The 23,850-nt window shown below is 40.6% G+C and overlaps 1 protein-coding gene across 17 annotated transcripts in view; it reads right to left on the bottom strand.

The window, feature by feature from the left end:
- Spag9 (sperm associated antigen 9) overlaps positions 1–23,850 on the bottom strand; it is a 128,270-nt gene that overhangs the window by 54,456 nt on the left and 49,964 nt on the right. For 5 of the 17 annotated variants that reach the window (XM_087573131.1, XM_087573133.1, XM_087573132.1 and 2 more), the window contains 5 exons: positions 23,523–23,617; positions 18,815–18,965; positions 7,680–7,721; positions 2,101–2,308; positions 1,231–1,330 (listed from right to left, as the gene is read on the bottom strand). In XM_087573131.1, the coding sequence (XP_087429257.1) occupies positions 1,231–1,330; positions 2,101–2,308; positions 7,680–7,721; positions 18,815–18,965; positions 23,523–23,617 (596 nt within the window). 17 annotated transcript variants of the gene reach the window in all.

Below are 23,850 nucleotides of genomic sequence, written 5' to 3'. Positions count from 1 at the left end.
GTTAATTTTAGTGGTAAGTGCATAGAACACTATAAAAAGGAAACAATTTTAATGACTTAAGATTTCACCAAATCCAGGAAAACACAAAGCATCAAAAGAAAATTTATGGCTAAGTTTGAATACTTTTATAGGCCTACTAATGTCACTAATAAATTCTAATTGAACTAAAATTAAGATATAACGAAATTTAGAGAATGAAAAGATGGATGTCGCCAGATGTAATCTCTAGCCTTGCTGTAATAGAAAAGAATAGAGAAGCAAGATTTGAACCCATGTAAGTCTTATTCTGCTAGAGGTTACGCTTATCCTGGGGTCCAAGTATTTTACCATTACTTCATTACTGACTACTTAGTACTCAGTAGGGATTAATAAATGTCACCTGCTTATAACCATTATTCATTGAAGGTAAATCTGCCAAGGAAACTCAAAGCTCAATTCTAATCAATATATTTTGATTACCTTGATTAAAACAATGCCTAGTTATCATTAAACAAGCTTCCCACATAAAATGAGACTAAATTCCCTAGTAATGAGATCATTCTACTTCTAAATAGAATATTTTTACTTCCTCCGCCCTCCTCTTGGTTTCCTCAGGCTGCAGGGGTAGTTCTGGCTCCTTCCTTCCTCATCTCCTACTGAGTGACTGCGTCTCTTCCAGAGCCAGGTGACCATGAAATGGTAGGTGGGTCCTATGTGGGTGAAAGGTTGGTAAGGGCTCCTCCCTTGTGAGACTAGGGTAAGGTCCTTTGGAACAGACACTTCTCATACAGCAATAAGTGAGTTTGTTCTTCTGCCTTCTACCCTGAAAGGATACTATACCCTCTCCTCCAAACGGTCCAGCAAGAAGGCATTTATCTTAGAAATAAAGAATAGCCCACACTGGACAAATGAACCAGCCAGGGCCTTGATCTTGAACTGTCTAGCTTGAGACTTCTGAGAGAAGAAGCCTCTCTTCTTCATCTACATGGTGCAGTATAGCTACTGTGGCAGCAACACAGACAAGATAACCACCCGCCCTTATGTCCCAATCCCTGATCCTGCCACATGAACTTCCTCCAGAAATTTAAAATACAAGCAATGCGCAAATTCTAAGGTTAACAAAACCTGAATTCCATTAACAGTATTTCTCTAGCACAACATAAACTGATCTTGTTTACTCATAAAGATGATCAGAGTGTTAATGAGAATGAGAAAAAGAAAGATAATCATGGAATGTGGTATTTTCGGTACCTTGAACCTTTATATCCACTGAGGTCTTTGTCCATATCCAGTTCGGGAGTGGATTCAATGATTGCCTGAACTTCTGATTTCTCTTCATTTTCGGCAGAATCTAAGGGTAGAATATGATGAAATAAATGCATATATATTACATGTATTTATGAAAACTTCTTTTAAGGTCTTAAAGCAGCTACTGAATGGACATTTTTGGAAACTCTCAAGGCTATGTTCTAGGAAATATGAGGTCAGACAATGTCTCACACTGAGTTAACAGCCAATGTCCAGAACTAGTAAGTAACCACGACCTGTGCTTTCATTTGTATTTGTGGGACACACAGTACAATGTACCACAGGATTGATTCCATCCCTGCTGAAGGGGGATGCTAACTGCTCAGGATAAAGTACTGCCTGCAATCTCAGCTCATGGGAAGTTGGGAAGTAGAGGCAAGAGGTTCAGGAGCTGAAGGTCACATGTGGCCACTTAGTAAGCATGAGGCCAGCCTATGATACGTGATACTATCTAAAAAAGTAATGAATGTGCGTGGCACTGCCATGGTTGATATGCCTATAGTCCCAGATAGTCAGCTAAGGCATAAGGAGCTTAATTTAATGCTACAACATAATGAGACCCTATCATAAGCAAACAAACCTACATAAGGGGACGGAACACAATAGCCCATCATATTAAGCTTTCTTTAGCCTCTAACTAAGGGGCTTTCTCCAAAATTTTGTGTAAACATTACTTCTTTATTTACAAATTGTATACAAGAGATGATCTATTTATATATTTAGAGCAGTAACACCTCTAGAGATGCATTTTCTAATACTCATATTATGTGGGTTGACTGAATATTTTGCTAGTAAGAACTTGGAGGTACTGACCTGTAGACACATTCCTAGTCTCTTGAGCAACTTGTACTTCTATGTGTTTGCTTATCTCTGCCTTATTTGGTGTATCTGTGCCTTTTACAAGTCCTTCATTATCTTCCTTTGACGGAGTATCAGGAGGAATTGCTGACACATCCGAATTTGCTGTTGAAGCTGGAGTGGTAGCTTTAGATCCACCCTGACTAATATCAGAAAGTTCATCCTACAAATAAAAAGTAATTAAGAAAATTTTAAAGCATGTAATTTATTCTAAGATACCTCAAATATGATTTAAGAAATAAACTTGCCCAAGTCATAATAAAGAGTCAGAGAAAGAGAGGAAGAATCATTGATAGTAGACTATAAATTACTAAGTAATCTGTAAATAAATCCCATTACTCCAGTGAGATGGCTTAGTGCAGTTGTCAACCTGTGCTCCACGACCCCTCTGGGGTCCTAGGATCGTCTCTCAGAGGTCACATATCCAAGATCTTGCATTTTGCATTAGGATTCTTTTTTTTTTTTCATTTATTTACTTTATTTTATTGAGTGTACTGTAGAAGAGGGAAAATGGGTCAAAAAGGAGGGAGGGAGAGAGGGAGGGAGGGAGTCGGCTGGTATGCAGTCTCAGTGCTTTATGGAAAAGGCTTTGGTTCTGGCCTCCTTTCTGATTCCCCCAAGGCAGACTGGGAACCCTGCTTATAGATTGTCCTGGAATATATCTTTCTTGAGAGTAATCCATGACCACTATGTGCTCGCTGAGAGTCCTGCTTCTCCTTCAGGTTACTCTTGCATAGACCTTGAACCATTATGATTCTTAATAGCAGCAAAATCACACTTATGAAGTAGCAAAACTAATTTATATGGTTGGGGCTCACTACGACATGAAAAACTGTATTAAAGGGTCACAGCATTAGGAAGGTTGAGAAGCATTAGCTTAATGGACTTCAGTGCTTACTGTGTAATAAGCCTGACCACCTGAGTTCCATCGTAGGCACCCAAGCCAAGGTACAAAGACAGAACTGACTCCAACATACTCACTCTGGCATACGTGTACTTCACACTAAATAATAATACATACAACTGATTTTTTTCAAAAAAAAAAAAAAAGAAAGAAAGAAAAAAGTTTTTTTCAGTCAAGCATAAAATTTTCCTTTTCTTTTTAGTTTTTAGAAATGAGGTCTCTCTGTGTAACCTTGACAGTCCAGGAATTTACTTTTGTAAATGAGGCAGATTTCCCTGCCTCTGCCTCCCAAATGCTGGGATTAAAGGAGTGTGCCACTACTGCCCAGCGAAAACTGTCTAGATAGAAAATTTGAAATAAAGATAGAAAGTATTTGTATCTGTATGTGTAGATCAGTCTCGCCTAAAACACATGAAACCCTAGGTTTAATCCCTAGCACCATGCACATAATTTGGGTGCACCAAAATGAGAGAGAACAAGCTATTTTTAGTAAATCCATACAACAAAATACTATGCAACACTTAACAATTGTGTTGTAGGGCTGGAGAGATGGCTCAGCAGTTAAGAGCACTGGCTGCTCTTCCAGAGGTCCTGAGTTCAATTCCCAGCAACCACATGGTGGCTCACAACCATCTGTAATGGGATCTGATGCCCTCTTCTTGTGTGTCTAAAGACAGCTACAGTGTACTTATATAGAATAAATGAATAAATCTTTAAAAAAAACAAAACAAAACAATTGTGTTGTAGTATCTACGTATAGTGTGGCTCATGCCTGCAATCACACAACTCAAGAGAGTGGGGCAAAAAACTGTTGTAAGTTCAAGGCCTAAGACATACATGTCTCAAAAAGAGAGGGAAGAAGAAAGGAGAGGGAAGAGGGAGAGTAGAGAGAGAAAGAGAAAAAAGGAGAGGGACAGCCCTGTGTTGTTGCGCTGGAGTGCAGTTTGGTGGCTGACTGCTTGTCTAAGATGTATAATATTTTCAATTCCCAGCAACACCAAAAACAAAGTTAAAAAATGGTGGATATATTAAGTCTGAAAGTTGGTTTTGTTATTTTGTGTGTGTGTGTTTTTTCATTTCTGTGATTTTTCATTTTGTTTTTTTAAGACAAGGATTCACTCTGTAATGGCAGTTGGCCCGATTCTATATAGCTTAGGCAGGCCTCAAACTGGGCCTCCTAACTCAGCCACTAGAACGCTGTTATTCTAAGAATAAGGCACGATACTCAGTCCTCAAGTTGTCTTTTCTTAAACATGTAGAATGACTTAAGGTAGCATATAATTTTCCTTGCTTATGATACCTTGTTATTCTTTCCAAATTTCTCAATGATGTGTTACTTTAATGACAAAGGAAAGGAAGGGTAAATTCTAAACAAATTTAAGCCAGTCACACTTCTCAGTAACTCAAGGCTATGCATACTTTATTACACTGTTTGATAGCTGAGTGATGCTAATTATTTTCTTCTGTGGATCTCAAGTGCAGGACTCATTTCCAATGAAACACATGAAAGGCACAAATAAGTTCTCCCTATTACCTCCTACCTACCCAAAATAAAATAATCCCTAATTCCTTAGGATGATGACTGGCACCTGACATCAAAGTGTCTGACAGTTCTATTAAGTGAAGCACATTAGCTGGCTGGCTGGAGTCAGGAAAACTGGCTGTCATGTGTCTGGATCCAGATATAGCATGTGGTGGTTTGAACACGTTTGGCCCCCTTAGAGACTCCTGTGTTTGAATGCTTGGCCCACAAGGAATGTCACTGTTAGGAGGCATGTTCTTGTTTGAATAGGTGTGGCCTTATTGAAGGAAGTTCATCACTGTGGGGGTGGGCTTTAGAGTTCTATGCTCAAGCTCTGCCCAGTGCTGAAGAGATCTCCTTTTGGCTGACTGCAGACAATCTCCTTCTGCTGCCTGTGGATGAAGATGTAGAACTCTCAGCTCATTCTCCAGCACCATGCCTGCCTACAACTGCCATGCTTCCTGCTATGATGATAATGGACTGAACCTCTGAAACTGTAAGCCCACCCCAGTTAGATGTTTGCCTTTATAAGAATCGCTTTGGTCATGGTGTCTCTTTATAGCAATGGAAACCCAAACTAAGACACAACACAAAAAAATGTGAACTATCATCATTTCAGCATGAAGTCTTTGTTTTTGCTTTGATGTACATTCCATTCAAAAATAAAATATCTGCTTAACTTATGTTAAAAGTTTAAAATATAATACACCTCTAAAAAAAGTAATAATCTGTGTTCCTAATGGAGGCCCTCAAGCAAATTAAGATTGTAGATTCAAAAAGCTCTACAGAAGTGGTTCTCAACCTTCCTAACGCTGTGACCCTCTAATATAGTTTCTCATCTGTGGTGACCCCCAGCCATAAAATTATTTTCATTGATACTGCATAACTATAATTTTACTACTAATGTTATGAATTGTAATATAAATATCTGATATGCAGGATATCTGATATGTGACTCCTGTGAAAGGGTCATTTGACCCCAAAGGGGTCATGACCAACTGATCAAGAATCACCGCTCTAGAGAAGTCTTAATGAAGTTCATCTGTACAGAGAAAAAGATTACATCCGTCAAGTTATTTGGGAAAAAAAAATCAAGAGGAGGGGGATTTTTTCTATTTAATAAGTGAAGAATTCACAATATAAACAGTTTGGCAAAAATTCACCTCCTAAATCCATTTGTGCACCTAAAAGCATGGAGTCAAAGAGCTAGGGAAGAGACCAACATAAAGGGAAGCTGCATAGCGCGTCAGAGAGCAGGAGTAATGAATTCAACTGAGCCATGCAGGCTCCTTGAGTTTGGTCTTGCTGTCTGTCTATTGTAAGCTAAGTACAACCCCCTAGACCCGAAGTCTGCTTGTAGACTCAAGTGACCTTGCCCCCAAGTTATTTCTGATTGGTAAATAAAGATGCCAACAGCCAATAGCTGGGCAGTAGAGACATAATGGGGTTTAGGTTTCCCAGGCTTGGGGTCGAGGAACCAGGAGAAGGAGGTGGAGGAAGAGGAAGGAAAAGCTGCCCTGGATTAGGTGAGTCATGTAAATGTGGCCCTGAGGGCTGGCCAACTGGACTTAAGAGCAGCTCAGATGAAACACAGTAAGTAATCACTCAGGGTTGTCTGTAGATTCAGCCCAGCTCTTGCGCTGTGTAAGGCTTATTGTAAATACAAAGGTTGTGTGCATCTTTTATCCTGAACTAAATGGTTAAAGGTGAGGTAAAACCCCAGGTTGGAGTTAAATAATTTCTACAATAGAAGGAGAAACTAACCAAGGGGAAGCCACAGCTTTCGCCTTCCTTCCTTTTCTTACCTGCAGAAGCATGGATGCATGCGTTTGCGTCTGTGTTCAGAGAACAAGCTCGGGTGCCTGCACTGTTCACCGTCTGTTTTTTTTTTTTTTAATCTTTTTTTTTTTTTTTAAGATTTATTTATTATATATGAGTACACTGTAGCTGTCATCATGAACACCAGAAGAGGGCAGCAGATCCCATTACAGATGGTTGTGAGCCACCATGTGGTTGCTGGGAATTGAACTCAGGATCTTTGGAAGAGCAGTCACAGCTCTCAGCAGCATAGCTCATTGGTCTGGTAAACATCAAATAAGCCAGTCTAGCTGGCCAATGAGGCCTAGGGATGGATCCGTCTGCCTATGGCTCCCTAGCACTAGAATTACTAATATCCACTAGTTATCTCCCCAATCTATCTGCTTTTTAGATTTAAAACTTTTACAGCAGATGAAGGCAAACAAGTAACCAGCCTATATAAACCCCAGTGATAACACATATCACCTTGTCATTTTATGTTGATGTCACTTTCTCTCCAAATAAAACTCAGCCTTGAAAGCGACTGGTATAGACTCTTTTGGTTCACAACACTACAGCACACAGTGACAAGGTTCTGAGAGTATATGCACTTTTTTAGGAAAGAGTTTTTGGTAAGGAGACTCCCACAACAGTCTGTGACTCAAAGAAACATGAGAACTATAGAGACAGGTAAGTAAAATACATGTGGTGTAAATTTAGGTGATTAAGGAAAGATAGGAGTGACCTAACCTCGAGGATGTCTCTGAAAGAAGACCGCCCTGCTGCACTTCAATTCGGAAGCACCCATGGGCCTGGGTTAAGTGCTGACCTAGACCAGGGCAGTCTTCCTGAGTGAGTGCTTAGCATGGCAAGTCTGACTGCAGCAGACGCTTCACAGTTCTTCTGGGAACTAAGTTGAATGGGGCCCTAGGTAGAACTGAAGAACGCTATTAATCTGGGGAAGTGGCCCTTGGTCAAAAGGACATCCTGGTTATCCCTAAGGCTATACAAGTCATGTATACTCTGCCCTAGGCAAAGAATGTGTGCAAAATTTCTTACCCAGAGTTGGATAAATGGATACAGACTGATTTTTTTCACAGAATGCACTTACATTTTTAAGTTTCAAAATGCTTACTCTGAAGGAGGAGCAAATTATAGTCATAGTAAAGCCCTGGCAACCACTGTAAATAACTTTCTTCGTATTTCAGAGAATAACATCAATAATCTTCCAAATAGAGCATGTGATATCTGGAGAATAGCAGTTTGAGAAAGTAACCAATAGTTAATCTCTTCTCTTTACTTTTTTCTCACCTCCTGTTCTACAGCCTTCAGAGGTTCAGGGCTATGGCTGACCTGGGGAGAGGGAAAGATTATAAAGAAGAAAAAATCTTTATTTACTCGGTGTTAACAAATCTGTATTTTGGTTTATACACTACTTGTTAGGCTGTGTCTCTAGCTACTCCCTCCTGTGTTTAATGAGGGTGGCGAGAGTTGTGCACTGGGGCTCTTGCCTGTGATCTCAGCTCGGGAAAGCTAAGGCGGGAAGACAGAAGGCTGAGGTAAGACCTGGTCCAGCCTGGGAACACAGTGAGTCCTTTTCTAGGCCGGAGTGCTCTACGGTGCTCGCTGCCAAGTCTGATGATCTGAGTTCAGCCGCAGAACCACATGGTAGAAGGAGGGAACCAACTCCTGAAAGTCGCCTCTGACCCCATGTGCGCACACACACACACACACACACACACACACACACACACACACACACACACACACACACGGAGAGGGAGAGACTTTTTTAATGTAAAAAACATTAAGGCTTAACTCAAAGAGCCTTTAATTCCAGCACTTGGGAGAAGGAGGCAGGCGGATCTCTGTAAGTTTGAGAGAAGCCTGATCTACAGAATGAGTTCCAGGACATCGAGGGCCACACAGAGAAAACCTATCTCAGAAAGTGAAAACAAACTAAACTAGACAACCCAGTACAGTTAAAATTCAGTTGTATGACATAATGAAGTAATGATGTTCTACAAGATCCTGGAGGAGAATCTTACCTCCTATTTTTTCTTTGCATGTCAGAGGACAGCTTTTTTTTTTTTTTTTTTTTTTTGGTTCTTTTTTTTTTGGAGCTGGGGACCGAACCCAGGGCCTTGTGCTTGCTAGGCAAGCGCTCTACCACTGAGCCAAATCCCCAACCCCAAGAGGACAGCTTTTACAATGGCTCTTTGTGTCTCTGTGTCAAGATAGGGGCCTCAGTGTCTCTGGTGCTGTGCTGTATCCAGGTTAGCTGGAACCTAAGATTTCAAACAACCCTCGAGGCTCTCTAATGCAGGACTGCTAGGACTGCAGATACTTTATGTGGGTTCTGGGGACTGAACTGGGGGTTGTCTGGCCTGCATAGTAACACTCTTTACCTGCTGAACTATCTCACTTGCCCGAGATCTTATACTTTTTGATGAAATGCTTATGACAGTGCTTTTACTATTTCTATAACAGCAAAACTCTTCCTGACATCTGGACTAGTCACACGGACATATAACATACAAATATTCCAATGTGGCACACTTGAGAATGTATGCTATTCCCTCATCATTATGAAACAAACTGTTCATTAACCCCAAGGATGAAAGGGTGGCTTTGTAAAACAAAAAATAAAAACAACAACAACAAAAGCAAACAGGGACTCTCTTTAACTTCAAGCAACCTTGAACTTTAAATACTCTTGGTTTGGAAATTTATCAAAATCCCCATGTAACCTGCTTTAATTCTTAGCTAGGTGGGGTATCTATTATAATCCTAACACTTGGAAGGTGGAGGCAGAGGATCAAGAGTTCAAGTGCGTGGGGTTGGGGATTTAGCTCAGTGGTAGAGCGCTTGCCTAGGAAGCGCAAGGCCCTGGGTTCGGTCCCCAGCTCCGAAAAAAAAAGAACAAAAAAACAAAAAACAAAAAAAAAAAAGAGCTGGTAGGGGAAGATTTAATTCTTATTTACAGTATTTGTATTAATTATCCTTAATTGTTAGCCCCTACATTTAATTTTTTACACTAGAAACTGAATGATAGATACAAAAAGACCCATACATACTAAATGTGTGTGTGTGTCTGTGTGTGTGTGTCTCTGGGTGTGTTATTCTTCTCTCTAGAAAATATAAAAGTTGGTAAAATTTTATTAAAAATATTAAGCTTTGGACTGGCTCTCAGGTCAAAAGTGCTGGCTGTTCTTCCAGAGCTCCTGGGTTCAATTGCCAGCACCCACATGATTTCTCATTACCATCTATATCAAGATCTGGTCCTCTTCTGATATGTAGGCATACATGCAGAATACAGTATACATAATAAATAAATCTTTAAAAATATAGTAAGCCTCGTGGAAAATAAACAATTAGTACTAAGTATTAGAGAAATGCAAAGCAAAACTCAGTAAGGCCACCCAGCTGGTGCAGACCTTTATTCCCAGGAGGAGGCAGAGGCAAGCAAATGAGTTTTGAGGCTATCCTAGTCTCCCCAGTAAGTTCCAGGACAGCCAGTGGCACATGATAACACTCTCTCAAATAAAAGAAAGTTAATGTAATTAGAAAATAGAATAACGACAAATGTTTGCATGACAATCATTAAGAAAACAACTATCGGGGTTGGGGATTTAGCTCAGTGGTAGAGCGCTTGCCTAGGAAGTACAAGGCCCTGGGTTCGGTCCCCAGCTCCAGAAAAAAAGAACCAAAAAAAAAAAAAAAAAAAAAAAGAAAAAAGAAAAAAGAAAACAACTATCAAATGCTGGTGAGAATGTGAACAAAAGGGGCCCCTTATATCCTGCTGGTAGGAATACAGACTAGCCCAGCTACTGTAAAACTAAGGAGGATATTTCTAAAAAAAACTAAAATTCATCTACCATTTAAACCAATGTACCATCCATGGGTATATACACAGAGCCTTCCAGACGATAGACCACAGAGACACTGTACCTCAGCGTCCACTGCAGCACTACCCTCAGTGGCTGTGGAGCCAGTCAGGGTGCTCAACAATAGAGGGATAGGGGAAACGTGAAGCATATTCATCAACGGGAAAACAGTCACTACAGGACGGGAATGCAGTTCACTGGATAAAGTGCTCACCATGCAAATGTGAGTGAGGATCTAGACCAGCAGTGAACCACAAAATCAGACACTGCCGCAGGCAGGACACAAGTCAGGGACTAACAACCAACCTAACTCTCATGCTGTGTACACGCACCCTTGCACTCAGACATACAAAAACATACACATCTCATATAGCCATCTGTAGCTGCTTGTATTACAAATGCTAATTATGTTCCCCCAAAAAATGTTAACACGAGGTCTGCCCTTAGGTTCTGGGAACCTGTCCCAATTGGTTCTGATTGGTAAATAAAGATGCCAACAGCCAATCGTTGGAGAGGACAGACGTAGTGGGACTTTAAGATTCCCAGACTTGGTTACTAGGAGGAAAAGGAGAAGGGGGAAGAGACGCACCATGCCCAGAGAGTGTGGAGTAGAGAAGAGACGCCAGACCTGAGAAGAGTTCAGGACAGAGAGGCATGACCGCCACGTGAAGGAGCCAAGACAGCATGGCCCAGAGGGCTGCTCAACTGGGTACAGAGCAGCCAAGATAGAACACAGAATTAGTAAATAATATTAAGGGGATGGAGGTTAGGCACTGGCCCAGCTACTGAGCTGCTTAAGGCATATTAAAATATAAAGGCTGTGTGCCTGTCTTTCATTGGAGAACATAAACCATTGAGGCAGGTAGCAAATCTGCAGCCAGGATTTGTTTAATGGTTATTTCTACACCCATCTTTAAAAAAGGAGGGAAAAGTATTCTCTCTCCATAAGTATACAGGTGGCTAGGTGTGGTGGCACACACCTTTAATCCCAGCTCACAGAAGGCAGAATTACCAGATCTGAGTTCAAGGCCAGCCTAAGCTACATAATCAATTACAGACTGGCCAGAGCCACTCAGAGAAACTCCTAAATGATAAACACTATTTTTTTTTTTTTTGGTTCTTTTTTTCGGAGCTGGGGACCGAACCCAGGGCCTTGCGCTTCCTAGGCAAGCGCTCTACCACTGAGCTAAATCCCCAGCCCCATTGATAAACACTGTTAACAACTGGTTCAGTTATTAAGAGACTTCCATGCTCTTCCAAAGGACCAGGATTTGGTCCTCTGCAGGCACCAGGCACACTGATAGTAGATATACTAGGCAAAGCTTTCATACATATTAAAATGAAAAAGAGCAAGCTAAAAAAAAAAAAAAAACTAGAGCACAAGCCTATTTCTCTCTCTCTCTCTCTCTCTGTCTGTCTGTCTGTCTGTCTCTCTCTCTCTCTCTCTCACTCACACACACACACACACACACACACACACACACACACACACGCACACACACACACACACAGCGCTACCAATATGCACCAGTAAAAGCTAAGGTCTGTCTTGGCATGATGGCACAGCTTGTAATTCCAGCTACTCAGGAGGCTGAGGCAAGGTCCTTACTTTTTCCTTATTCTGAAAGTTTATTCAAACATTTAGGTAAGAATCAGTGAGTACTTAATAAATGCCTATGTGTAAATAACTTAGAAGATATCTATATAGATGTATAGATATGCTTTAAACACCACCATTTCAAGTCCTTTATAAAATTATGATGTGAGTACTATAGAGCCATGGGCTCATACTGATAGGAGGCTGCTTTAAATTCATGGTCAGCCTCGATACGCACTGAGTTCTAGACCAGCCTGGACTAGAGTGAGACCTGTCTCCAAAACAAACGAAATAAATTTCCACAAAGAAATAATACTATCTTCTTTTCCCAAAAGTTTAAAACGAGTGACAAGACCAAGTCTACCCTTCTATGAGTTCACTCTGAATCTATCAAATAAGGATAGAGGTGTGGGGAAAAATGTACAGACGAACTGCAAGTATAGGACAATTTTCTTATGTTCTGTCACAAGCAAGAAGAATATGGAATTACAAAATACAATCCACTTGCTGTTAAAATTCCATTTTTATTTTTAATTTCTGCTATAGTATAAAATTACCTCAAAAGTTTTAAAACACTTACTATTTTATTTCCTGGGAGGAACAGACAGCAGAAATGTGGTGCAGAGACTCCTACTGAGACTGACTACTTATAAAGACCAAGGGAACAGGAACAATTCCTGAACTTTACCACACACAGAGAGACCGGAAAACTCTTAGCAAGAATGCTGGCTCTGTCTAGCTTTCTGCTCTGCATGCTAAGCACATCCCCTGAAGAATGCAGCACACACTGACCCCTGCCTTTACACACAGAACCTGCCAACGTGCGCTTTGTGCAGTGTCCTACAGCAGTCACATCACTGTGTTATAAAGGACTCTTCAAAAGATTACTAGGTACCTACAACCCAGTCCTTTTAATTATTTAAATTTGTTTTTTTCACTCCTGCACATCATATCCTGCTAACAATCAACATCCCAGAATACTACTCAAATACTATCCCAAATACTTTTTTGGGAACATATACATACACATAGAGGCAGTTATAAACGAATGTATTTATTATCCTAGTTACAGACCTTTTGTGCTCATTTTAGACTGTGGTTGGCAACTCACTACAGCATTGCTTATAACGGCAAAACCTAGGAAAACTAAGGTGCCTGCTCAAGGAAGGCAGGAATTGCAGTGAAAATGTGATTCCCTTCCCTGCCCATTTGCCAGGATTCCAGTCTATCTATTTTTCTCTTTTGCTGTCAATTCTGCTGAAGTCTCCTAAGCACGCATTAAAACCAGTCTTTCAGGTTTGCTTTTTCTTCTCCCCTGCCATCCTCACTCCATTCTTTTTTCAACTCCTGCCACCATGCTTCCTTTCTTGAATAAGCTATTCCCCTTCTCTAAGTCACATGTACTCCTGTTATTAGCTCTGCAACTCGAAGTCCTCGAATCTACACCTATACTTTTCCAAATAGGCCCTCCTCCATGTTCTCACTGGTAAGGCTCAGATACCTACGTCTGCTATCTCTACGTAGGTAGGCATTGGTTGCTGTTTTAGGGATTGGCATGCAGGTCAGGCTGCCCTGCTAACAGGACATCCCTTATGCTGCTGCAGCTCTAACACTATTCCAGACTGTCACCACCCAGAAGATCCAAGTCTGCCTGTTCTGCCCTCCTCTAGTGACTGTAAGTCTGACCAGTACAGAGAAAGGAAGGCAAGATAAAACAGTGCTCCACTACAGTGCTGAGACTGCGGTTATCACCTTGGGACTGCCTTTTATATACAAGTTCCTCCTTTATTTGGTCATAATACCATTCAGTTAGGTGAAAAGGCTGACCTTGGGTTTAAAGATGAGAGGCTGGTTCAAGCCCAGAACCATGCAGGTAGGGGGATTCTCACTTAAATTTGAACATTTTCATTCATTCTCATACTTGGCACATTAAAAAAGGAAGGAAAGAAGGAAGGAAAGAAGGAAGGAAGGGATAGCTTTACCCATTTGGTTTATTTTTAGCAACTCATTTGAAGTTCTACAGAACAGATTTCAGTTAATGATAAAATACAAAACTCCTTTACTTCCCCCCTTGAACTGGTCCCTAAATTTTATTTGAGGATGCTAATCCAGTGTCAGCAATGATGTGGAGGGGTACTGTAGTAGAAGGACTGAGAACTCAAGGCCAGCCAGGGCAAGACCCTGGAGGGGCAGGGGATAAGGGAAGAGTCAAGAGAACAGCTTCATGTAAACTGTAGTGCCTGGGGTTGATCGTCAAAGGGTGTGCTTTGGTGAGTAAAGCAGGCAAAGCTCCAATGCAGAAAAAGCTGGAGAAATGCAACTGGATGCAGAGTCCCAGAGTTCAGGAAAGGAGCCATGGCTGGAGGTAACTCATCAACAGCAATGTTCAGACAATGTGCAGACATGGAACTTGAACCAACTAGACTAGGAGAAGCGCAGAGGTTTAAGTACTGACAACCCGGGATTTAGAGGACTAAAGTGAAGCAAAACCACCAGAGAAGGAAGAGCAAGTGGGAGGTGAGGCTATCCTGCCTGCCAATGGAAGGAAGCCTTCAGGAACCTGAAGGGACTCAGCCTGGGGCATGATGAAAAGGCAAGGTGAGGACTGAGACCTTCCCACTGGGCTGCAAAGGAGGATGTCTGGGGCCAGCTCAACCAAAGGTACATCAGTGCTCTTACGAAGGGATGAGAGGAACAGGATGAAGAGAAACTGCTCCTCTCTGCTCCTCAAGTTCCCCAAGTGTGGCCCCAAGCACAGAGCCTGGGTGATGCTGTTGTGTCCTTCTCACAAAACTATTCTTGGGAAATATTTCCACTTGTCATTCTCACACTTATCCCAAAATAGCATCTTTCCCTACAAATTATTTCTCTGACTTACCTGGCTTTCTGTCTATGATTTATCATGATTATCGTACACTAACAATGTTGAAGATGTCACAGTAACATTTCATAGTTGTATATATCTTGCTCAAATGTTTCTTGCTTTGCTTTCTTTGTTTTTTTCTATTAAAAATCAATCTCTCTCTCTCTCTCTCTCTCTCTCTCTCTCTCTCTCTCTCTCTCTCTCTCTCTCTCTCTCTCTCTGCATGTGTGTGTGTGCTCCTGAAAACTGTTACCTGCTGAGCCTTTCCACATGAAGACACAGACTGGACTGGATTTTGCTTTATAAACTCTTTGGGGAGTAATGTTATCTTTGTCTTTCTAGAGTAGACAAAAACCATCATTATTAATCATTTCTTAACTGGTTTATAACTTGCCAATAAGGTTTTGTCATAGCTTATTACAGGATTAAATAAAGAACTATGACAATCTTCCCTTACTGTCCAGTCTGGATAGTAATTAAAGCATGGCTGCCATCTGGTGCACACTTTTGATATGTTCTAAGTATCCTTCCTACTTAAGTTTGTTTTAGAAAAGAGAACACAGGAAGTGAGCAACTCAGAAGGTATTTTGGAAGATCTACTAAACCTAAAAGTAAAAGAAAAAGGTCAGTGTAGCTACAGAATAAAGAACAAATACGTCATAATGACATCGCCACTGACAAATTATACAAGAAGTGGGACAGGCGGGGTTGGGGATTTAGCTCAGTGGTAGAGCGCTTGCCTAGCAAGCGCAAGGCCCTGGGTTCGGTCCCCAGCTTCGAAAAAAAAGAAAAAAAAAAGTGGGACAGGCAAACTTAGTGTCTAAGACACTTTTGAGAAGAGGAGAACTTTCAAATATTTAGTGACTGCCTACTGCTTTGAGGACATATCAAAAAATCAACAGAAACGTTCTGAATATCTCTACCATCTACAGCTGAAAGATCATTCATTCATATTATCTCAGAAGACTATAAATTCTAAACAAATAATGTGGACCTGGGGAGACACACTGATGTTCTTCCAGAGGATCCTAGTTTGGTTCTCAACACCCATAGCCAACTAGCATACACCTGTAACTTCAGTTCCAGGGTATCTGATGCCCTCTCCTGGCCTCCTTGAGCACTGCACACAGGTGGCACATACAAATACACACAAAGATCAAACAGTTCATAAACAAAGAGTTCCAGCTGGGTGTGGTGGTATGTCTATAATCCTAGCACTAAGAGGTTGAGGCAGGTAACTACAAGTGTAACTCCAAACTGGGGTACATAGTGTGACCCTGTCTCTACAACAAACGCTGACTTCCTACCATTTGCTGGTCACTTTCCTAGATGGTAGTAATTCCAACACTGCACACATTCCTGTAATTATTCTGTTCTTGCAGAGAGAAATAAAATAAATGACTTAATCTTTTAGAAGATATAAACAGGTACTTAGATAGTGATAGACAGGGGAAAAGGTAAGAAAAGATACAAGGAGCTAAGGATAAAGCTCGGTTGGCAGAGTACTTACCGAGTATTAATGAAAGCTTTGTTCAATTCCTAGCACCACACCATGTGTACTCACACATGCCCACTATAACCCTAGCATGCAGGAGGTGGACTCACATGAGAAGTTCAAGTCATTCTTGACTACATAGCCTGGGATATCTGAGACCATGTTTCACAGAAAAGGAGAAGAAAGAATTCATCTATACATAAACAGGCAACCTGCTTGTTTAATGATTCAGAAGATTTTTACAATATACCAGGGCTTTTTACATTTTTTTTATCTTTGGATACAGTCACTATGTGGCTCTTTGTCGTGAAACTCACTGTGTAGACCAGGCTGACCTCAGACTTAAGAGAGCTGACTGTCTCTACTATAGAATGCTGGGATTGGATTAAAGGTATGCTCACTGTGACTGGCTGGCTTTCATTTTAACAATCAATAGTTCCTTTATAAATATTCTATTTTATAAGATATAGAACATAACTTTAAATTTTTATGTGTTTGTTTCTTCAGGTAAGGTCTATGCTGCCCAGGCTGAGTTCAAATGACAGCTCTCTCTCCCTCTCCGCTTGCCTCTCTGATGTTGAGATAGGATCTTACTCTGAAGCATAGGTTGTCATGATGCTCAACATGAAGCCAGCCCACGATACACTTATTGCAAACCTCCTGTTTCTGCCTTCCTAACAGAATTATAGTTGCATGTGACCATGACTAACTTTAAAATATTTTTGAGCATTCTTAATATATCTCTTCTTAGAGTACCTTATTAATTACATTTATTAATTAGTTTCTAAATTTTTCTAGATCAAAATATATTCTTTAATGAATTAACACCAGGCCTTTTGGGCTAAAGAGAATGCATTTTATCTATCACTTTCATAAAGTAGTTTTAAGGAAGGAAAAATGCACTCTTTCAGGTGGAATTATAATTGAGAATGCTGAGTATACCTGCAATCCCAGCACTTGGAAGGCTGAGGCAGGAGAACTACCTTGAGTTCAAGGTCAGTCTGGGCTTCATAGTGAGACCCTGAATCAAATAAGAAGTACAATGAAGTGAAGCTCTGCAGGAAGTCAGTGCCCTCCTCTAGACTCCACAGGCACTGCTCCCAGGTGGCACATACAGAAACAACGAGCAGGTACACAGACATATATACAATTTTGATAATAAAAAGACATAAATCAGGCCAGAAGATGTATACTTATAAGCTACTCTGAGGCTGAGGAAAGAAAGTCATCACGAGTTTGAAGTCAGCTTGAACTACAGCGATGTGAGTTCAAAGCTGGCCTGAGCAATTTAGTGGCACACTATCTCAGACTAAAGGGATACATCTCAGTAACAGAGTGCATGCTTATCATGCTCCTGGCCCAGAGCTAAGGATTAGCACAAGCCTGACTACCTGAATTCTATTCCTAGAACCTACAGTGGAAGAACAACTCCTAAAAGTTGTCTCCTGACTTGCACAAATGTGCCCCACCAGCAACAGTGATACTAAAAACAAATAAAGTTGGAATTTCTGAATATAGGGTTCCAAAAGTAGTAACAACAAGACTCTAAGTTGATTCCAGTACCCATAAAAACAAAAATAAAAAAACACACACAAACAAAATACCAATTAGTTCCACACGTCACTGGACCCTAAATTCTAGATTCATATTAGACAGACTAAATATAGAAAAAATCTTGTCATTAGACTACAAGCAAGAATGTATTGGATAGTTTTATATCAACTTGACAAAGTTAGAGTCATCAGAGGGGAAGGAGCTTAAATTGAGAAAATGCTTCTATTAAGATTGGGCTGTAAGTAGAAGAATAAATTCTTCAATTAAGAATGCTGTTGTGCGGGGTTGGGGGTTTAGCTCAGTGGTAGAGCGCTTGCCTAGGAAGCGCAAGGCCCTGGGTTCAGTCCCCAGCTCCGAAAAAAAGAACCAAAAAAAAAAAAAAATGCTGTTGTGCATTTTCTTAGTGATTGATGGGGGAAGGCCCAGTCCCTTGTGGGAGGTCCTGGGTTCTGTAGGAAAGCAGGCTGAGCAAGCCATTTGGAGCAAGTGGTGAGCAGCACCCTACACCATGGCCTCTGCATCAGCTCCTGCCTCCCAGTTCCTGCCCTGACTTCCTTCAATGATGAATAGTGATGCACAGGCCAAATAACCCTTTCCTCCCAAGCTGGTGTTTCATAATAGCAACAATAACCTTAACAAGGTAAAGACAGAACAGCATTTGGTTTTGTTTTCCTATGTAACTTAAAATTAACTGCAAAAACATACACCCCTGGGAAGAGCTCATCTTGAATTGTTTATTTTTAAGATAATTTTCAAACTAAAATATATATAAACTATTTTTTAAATTTAGAGGTCTTTACTTATTTGTGTGCAATAGCATGAGGTGTAAACTACAGTCACGGTGGTTCTGCAGAGGTCAGAGGATATTCGGGAGTTGGTTCTCTCTTCTATCATTTAGGTCCTGAGAATGGAGACTGTCAGGGTTGATGACAAGCACTTTCACCCAATAAACTATCTGGGCAGCCTTACACTATTATATTATCTTTTGGTTTTCTGCGACTTCTTTTGAACAAGAATGCTTATAGAGTGTACTGGTAAAATAAGTCTTACCTTCAGGCTGGTATGAGACCGTGGTTGACTTAATTCTTGAAATTTCCATTGCTCTGATCCTGGGGTCTCGCCTCCCTTCTGAGTGTCAGGTGTGAGCAACCCGTCTCCAGCAGGTAGAGGGAAAATCCCTAATGAGATAGGACGCTCTTTTCTATTTGAAGAGAGGAGAAAAAAAAATTAAACATTCATTTTGGTTTTTTATTTGTCATGAAGTTAGAAGCCTAGGCTGTGAATAGAATCCCAGCTCTTTGGAAATGAGGCAGGCTAAGGTCAGGGTCTAGCCGAAAAGTGTGGAAACACTGTTTAGACACTGGTTTTGGCTGGCAAGTTTGGAGCTGGTCAGAGATGAGGTCTCAGAACTTAGCTCAGTCTGACCCTGAACTGGAGCTCCTCCTGCCTTAGCTGCTCTATGTTGGGACTACAGGCATGCATTAGCACACCTGCCTCCGCCAGGAAGTTGGTGGTGTGAGGTCTGGGAAACCTGGAGAAGAGCTGCTGAGTTTTAACAGTGTAGGCTAGCGGTCATGGGGAACAAGCGAAGGCAGCCTCCCCAGTCCCTTGGTCCTCATTTTTCCCACTTTTTCAAGCTACAGTGTTTTTAGGGTAGGCTTTTTCTTCCTAGAGGAAAATGAATATACTCTTTGAAACAGGGATACTATTCAATAGTAAAAATTCAAAAGGCTTTTTATGGAAGTTCAGGTTTTCTACAAATCATACTACATCAGTTCTTTTAGGCAGAGTACAGAAAACTACTGTCAGGAAAGCAGAGCAGCTCTTTCCCAAGTCTTTCTTTACTGGAAGTGATGGTGCACACCTACAGTCCCAGCATGTAGGAGACAGACAGAAGGAGGATCAGGAGTTCAAGGTCATCCTAGTACTACAAAGCAAATAGAGACCAGCCTGTTTTACATTAGATACTGTCTCCAACAAAATATTAAAAAAAAGAAGGCTGGTGGGATGACTCAGTGGATAAAGGCAATTGCCACCAAACCTGTCAACCTGAGTTCAATCTTTAGGACCCATGTGGCAGGAGAGAACTAACTCCTACAGGTTGTCTTCTGACCGCCACATTCACCCTCCAACAATCAATAAACAAATAAATAAATCAAATTTTGAAACAAAATAAACACTAGTTGGCTGTTTTACGTGTCAGTGAGAAAAGGAGGCGTTTTGCTAGTAGACAGTATACTACATTATTAATGTTTGTCTTTGCAGGCAACAGCAGTTGCTACCTCTTGAGACTTATTAGCCTTACATTAAACTACATCATTTCTGCACCTTTGTTCTTAAACCCCAATCTACTTTTCTCATTAAATGATAGCAAGTGCTTTGCTTCCCTTTAAATAACAGAATGAAAAGTTGCTAGCCTGATGTCTATTCCCAATTTTGGAAAACATATTTTGGGAATAGAGACTCCCAAACAACTATTTGTCTCTCTTTTCTAACACACCTTATGCCTTAAGAAAAAAGCATGTAGGAATTTAATCAGTCTATCTACTATAAAGCTAGGAAGATAGCACAGACTCCGAGATTGGAACCAGTCACTGTAATCACCTTCCCAGATGAACTCCTTTCTACACACGGAAGACTGAACATGCTTTAAACGGCTGAAGCCAACACAAGTTTTCCTATTCCTATTCCATCTATACTCCACAGTACAAGGAAAATTCCCAACCCTCTACTTTGCTCTTATCACTTTTTAAGAGAAGTAGATCTCTAGGAAGGGGTCAAATGGGTCAAATATGCGTCAGGTTTCTCTACTCCAGATCTAGAATATTAGTATCACCGTAGGCTTCTTTCTCTGTGGACCGGATGTGCAGTTATGGAAGTCTGACACACTCCACTCTTAAAACGAAGCTCTTGAAAGGCTAACACTAGTCTTGGACTTCGTTGTTGTGCATGTTTGGTACTGTATGTATTAAACACTTCAAGTCATAGAAAGTCAGAAAAGTTAACCAAAAAATGGAGAGCCTGTAGAAAAATGCCAAGTGGCAGATTTAAATCCCTAAACTGAACCCCTGCTATCACTGTCCAGCATTTTACTCCCTAACGGAAGCAAAGCTGGCGAGCATGGAATCTTTGTTACATTCTGTAGCTGGTAGCTTTGGTTCTTCCTATAGATTGAGTTTTAGTTGGTTATTTAAATATCAGCTTATGCGTATACATGATTTTTGAAAATCTGTATTTCAAGTAGCCTCTTGGCTATACTCGCAGGTACTGGAGCCAGATAATTGATGTACTTTACCTAATCTAACCAACCAGGAAATAGGACTGCTTTTCCAGATTTTAGAATAGGAAAAATGATGAAGATTAAAAGTCACTTCTACTAAAAATGTGAGCTGCACAAATGACCATGAAGTTGATTTACTTATGTAATGGACCATATAGTCTGCAACTGTAATGAAGTGCAAAATAATAGCTCGCTTGATTTTTAAAATCTGTCACTGAGGTAAATACCTTAAAAGAAGGAACCTAAGAGATTAAACAATTGCCAAAGGCCCCAAGGCTGCATGCACAGAACAGTTCGACTCCAAAGTCTTAGCCACTGCATGGCAAACTTCTCCAGCAGCGCCTAAGCCAGCTTAATCTTATATTAATTATACATATTTTCAAGCCTACAAGCTTTAGTTTCCTTATATCCTAAATATACATAGACTTGTATACAACTCTTTTATGTGCTAACATATACAAAATAGTCAGACTGTTCCTCAATTGTACACATCAGTAAAGGACTGAGCAGAGAACTGTGTGTAATTCCATCCCTGACAAGGAGACTGCTCCTGAGGGGTTCAAGGCCAGCCTCGACTATATGACTTCTCAAAAGCAAATAAATTAGGAAAGAAAATGAATGATCAAGTACCTAGTTTTAGACCATACGAGAAGACTAATTTCTGAGTGTTAAAAAGTAAGCGTGAGCTGGCCTAAAAAAAAAGAACCACATAGAAGAAACTATTTCCATTCTCCTCGCCGAAATCTGAATTAGGATTTAAGTATCTTTACAATCACTTGATACTAACTAGTTATAGTCTATGAATCTTCATATACAAAAGAGAAATCTGAACAATCAGATTCTTTGAGTTTATGAGTTAGACAAAAGCATTTAAGATGTGGAAAGTGGTTCACACAGGCTGCAAGTAGAGAACAGCAGCAAAGCTACACAGACCAGCGACCACCCCCACAAGCAGGCCTGGGTATTTGTCACCCAGGAGTACAAAGAAAAGAAAGGGTGACATCTGACCAAACAATAATGAATAGGCTTTGTAAAGCTTTCACAACTTTGATGTGCAAATAACTGAGGGGAAGGCATTCTATTCTTCTCTTAAGAATTTAAATTTTTTTAGTTTAAAATATATTTTATAATAGCAGGAAAATATCAGTTTCCATAAGCTGTTATTAATAACTATAAAACTGATATCAAACATTACATCAGGCAAAGGACAACTCAAACAAATAGAACCTACAATCTGTGGCTAACCATTTGCAACAGAAAGCATAAAAGCTATTTGTCCCTAAATGCTCAGAAGCTAAATCCAGAGCTGTATACAAACTTGGACCTGGTACTCGGCTCCCGATCTTCCTTACTCTTCAACATTCAGACCACGCTGACCTTATATTTATGTACAAGTACAAGAGAGAATTCCTTTTTTTTTTTTTTGGTCTGTAATTTTCAAACACAAAACAGAGTTCCATTTAGGAACCTACAAAATAATAGACATCCTAGCTTGAGGCCGTTTCCATTGTTTGAATCTGCAACAGAAATGGTTACAAAGCAGACTCATGGTGCTAAGAATTAAAAAACAAAAGACCACCAGCGAAGCAGGAGCTTCCAAGAGAGACTGGACGGAGTACCTGAGTATCCTTGGTAGGTTCTGCGTCAGCGCTGGCACACCGGTAGAAATAGAAAAGTGCACAAGCAGCAAAACAGAGAGAGATACTAAGATCGCAGAATTAATGACCACCGCCCCGCCAACAAAGCCAAACACAAACAGCAGCATGCATCCAGGATTCATGGCGCTGTGCTGGCATGGTGAAATGTCCGAACCAGGAGGCCTACGCGGGGGCCAAAAGGGTATCTTTGTAGTGAGGATCTGTCATTCAGCTGCTGCCACAAAAACAATGCCATCAGCAGCAGCTTTCCACTCCATCCTGCAGCGGCTCCCGAGAGATGACGTCATTCCGCTCCCCCCCCCCCCCACCTCATAACCATAGAGCTGCTGCTCCTAGCATTTATGCAGCAACCCGGAGGAGAGCCAGCCTACTAACTACGTTCCTCGCCACTAAGAGTCTTGGCTTAGCTCATTGGCTACAATACCTAGCGATCTACATAATTTATTCACACTCCTACATCAAACAGACGGCCGGCTAATCCTTTTAAACATGCCTCTGTGCAACAAAAAGGACCAATTATATGGGAGAATTGAAAAACTTCGGCATACCCACAAACGGGAAAATTTCAAACCTACTCTGATTTTCCATCAAGTATCAAGGAAATAATTAAAACCCTGCACTATGTTGCTTATAATTCATGAAGCTCATAATTTAACTTTTAAAATGATATTTCTATTTTTACATTTTTTTCCCTTTCCTGTAGAGATTTTGGGGGAGCTGACTATTGTTCTCAGACTAAAAAACAGGAAAAACATAAACAAAAAAGATGGATTACTGATTTTCACATTTTCTTAGGCACAGGGTATACAGCAAAGCTTACCTAATTCTACTGTGAGCTGTGGCCTCTAGCTGCTCACTCCCTGAGAGCTGATGAAGTTTGGTTCTTTCCAAGTGTTCCATGTAATTATGGATCATCTATTTTAAGAAAGAAAAAACAGAAACAAAACTTAAGGCTATCACCTAAAATAGAACACAGAATTATAGCAATGGAAACATTTTGGCACAACTTTCTTACAAGATTACTCAATTTCGTGTAAAGACGTAAGTCCTGAGGATGAAAGCCTGTGGTAGCAAAGGAATAGCAAATGCTCACAGTTCAGACAATAAAATCAGTAAGCGCAGCTAAGATCCTCCTTTGCATTACATAA

This window comes from Rattus norvegicus, chromosome 10 (assembly GCF_021556685.1).
Source record: "Rattus norvegicus strain SHRSP/BbbUtx chromosome 10, alternate assembly SHRSP_T2T, whole genome shotgun sequence".
Lineage (NCBI taxonomy): Eukaryota > Metazoa > Chordata > Mammalia > Rodentia > Muridae > Rattus > Rattus norvegicus.
Note: the sequence above shows the minus strand (reverse complement) of the source record. Positions and strands in the feature narration are given on the sequence as shown.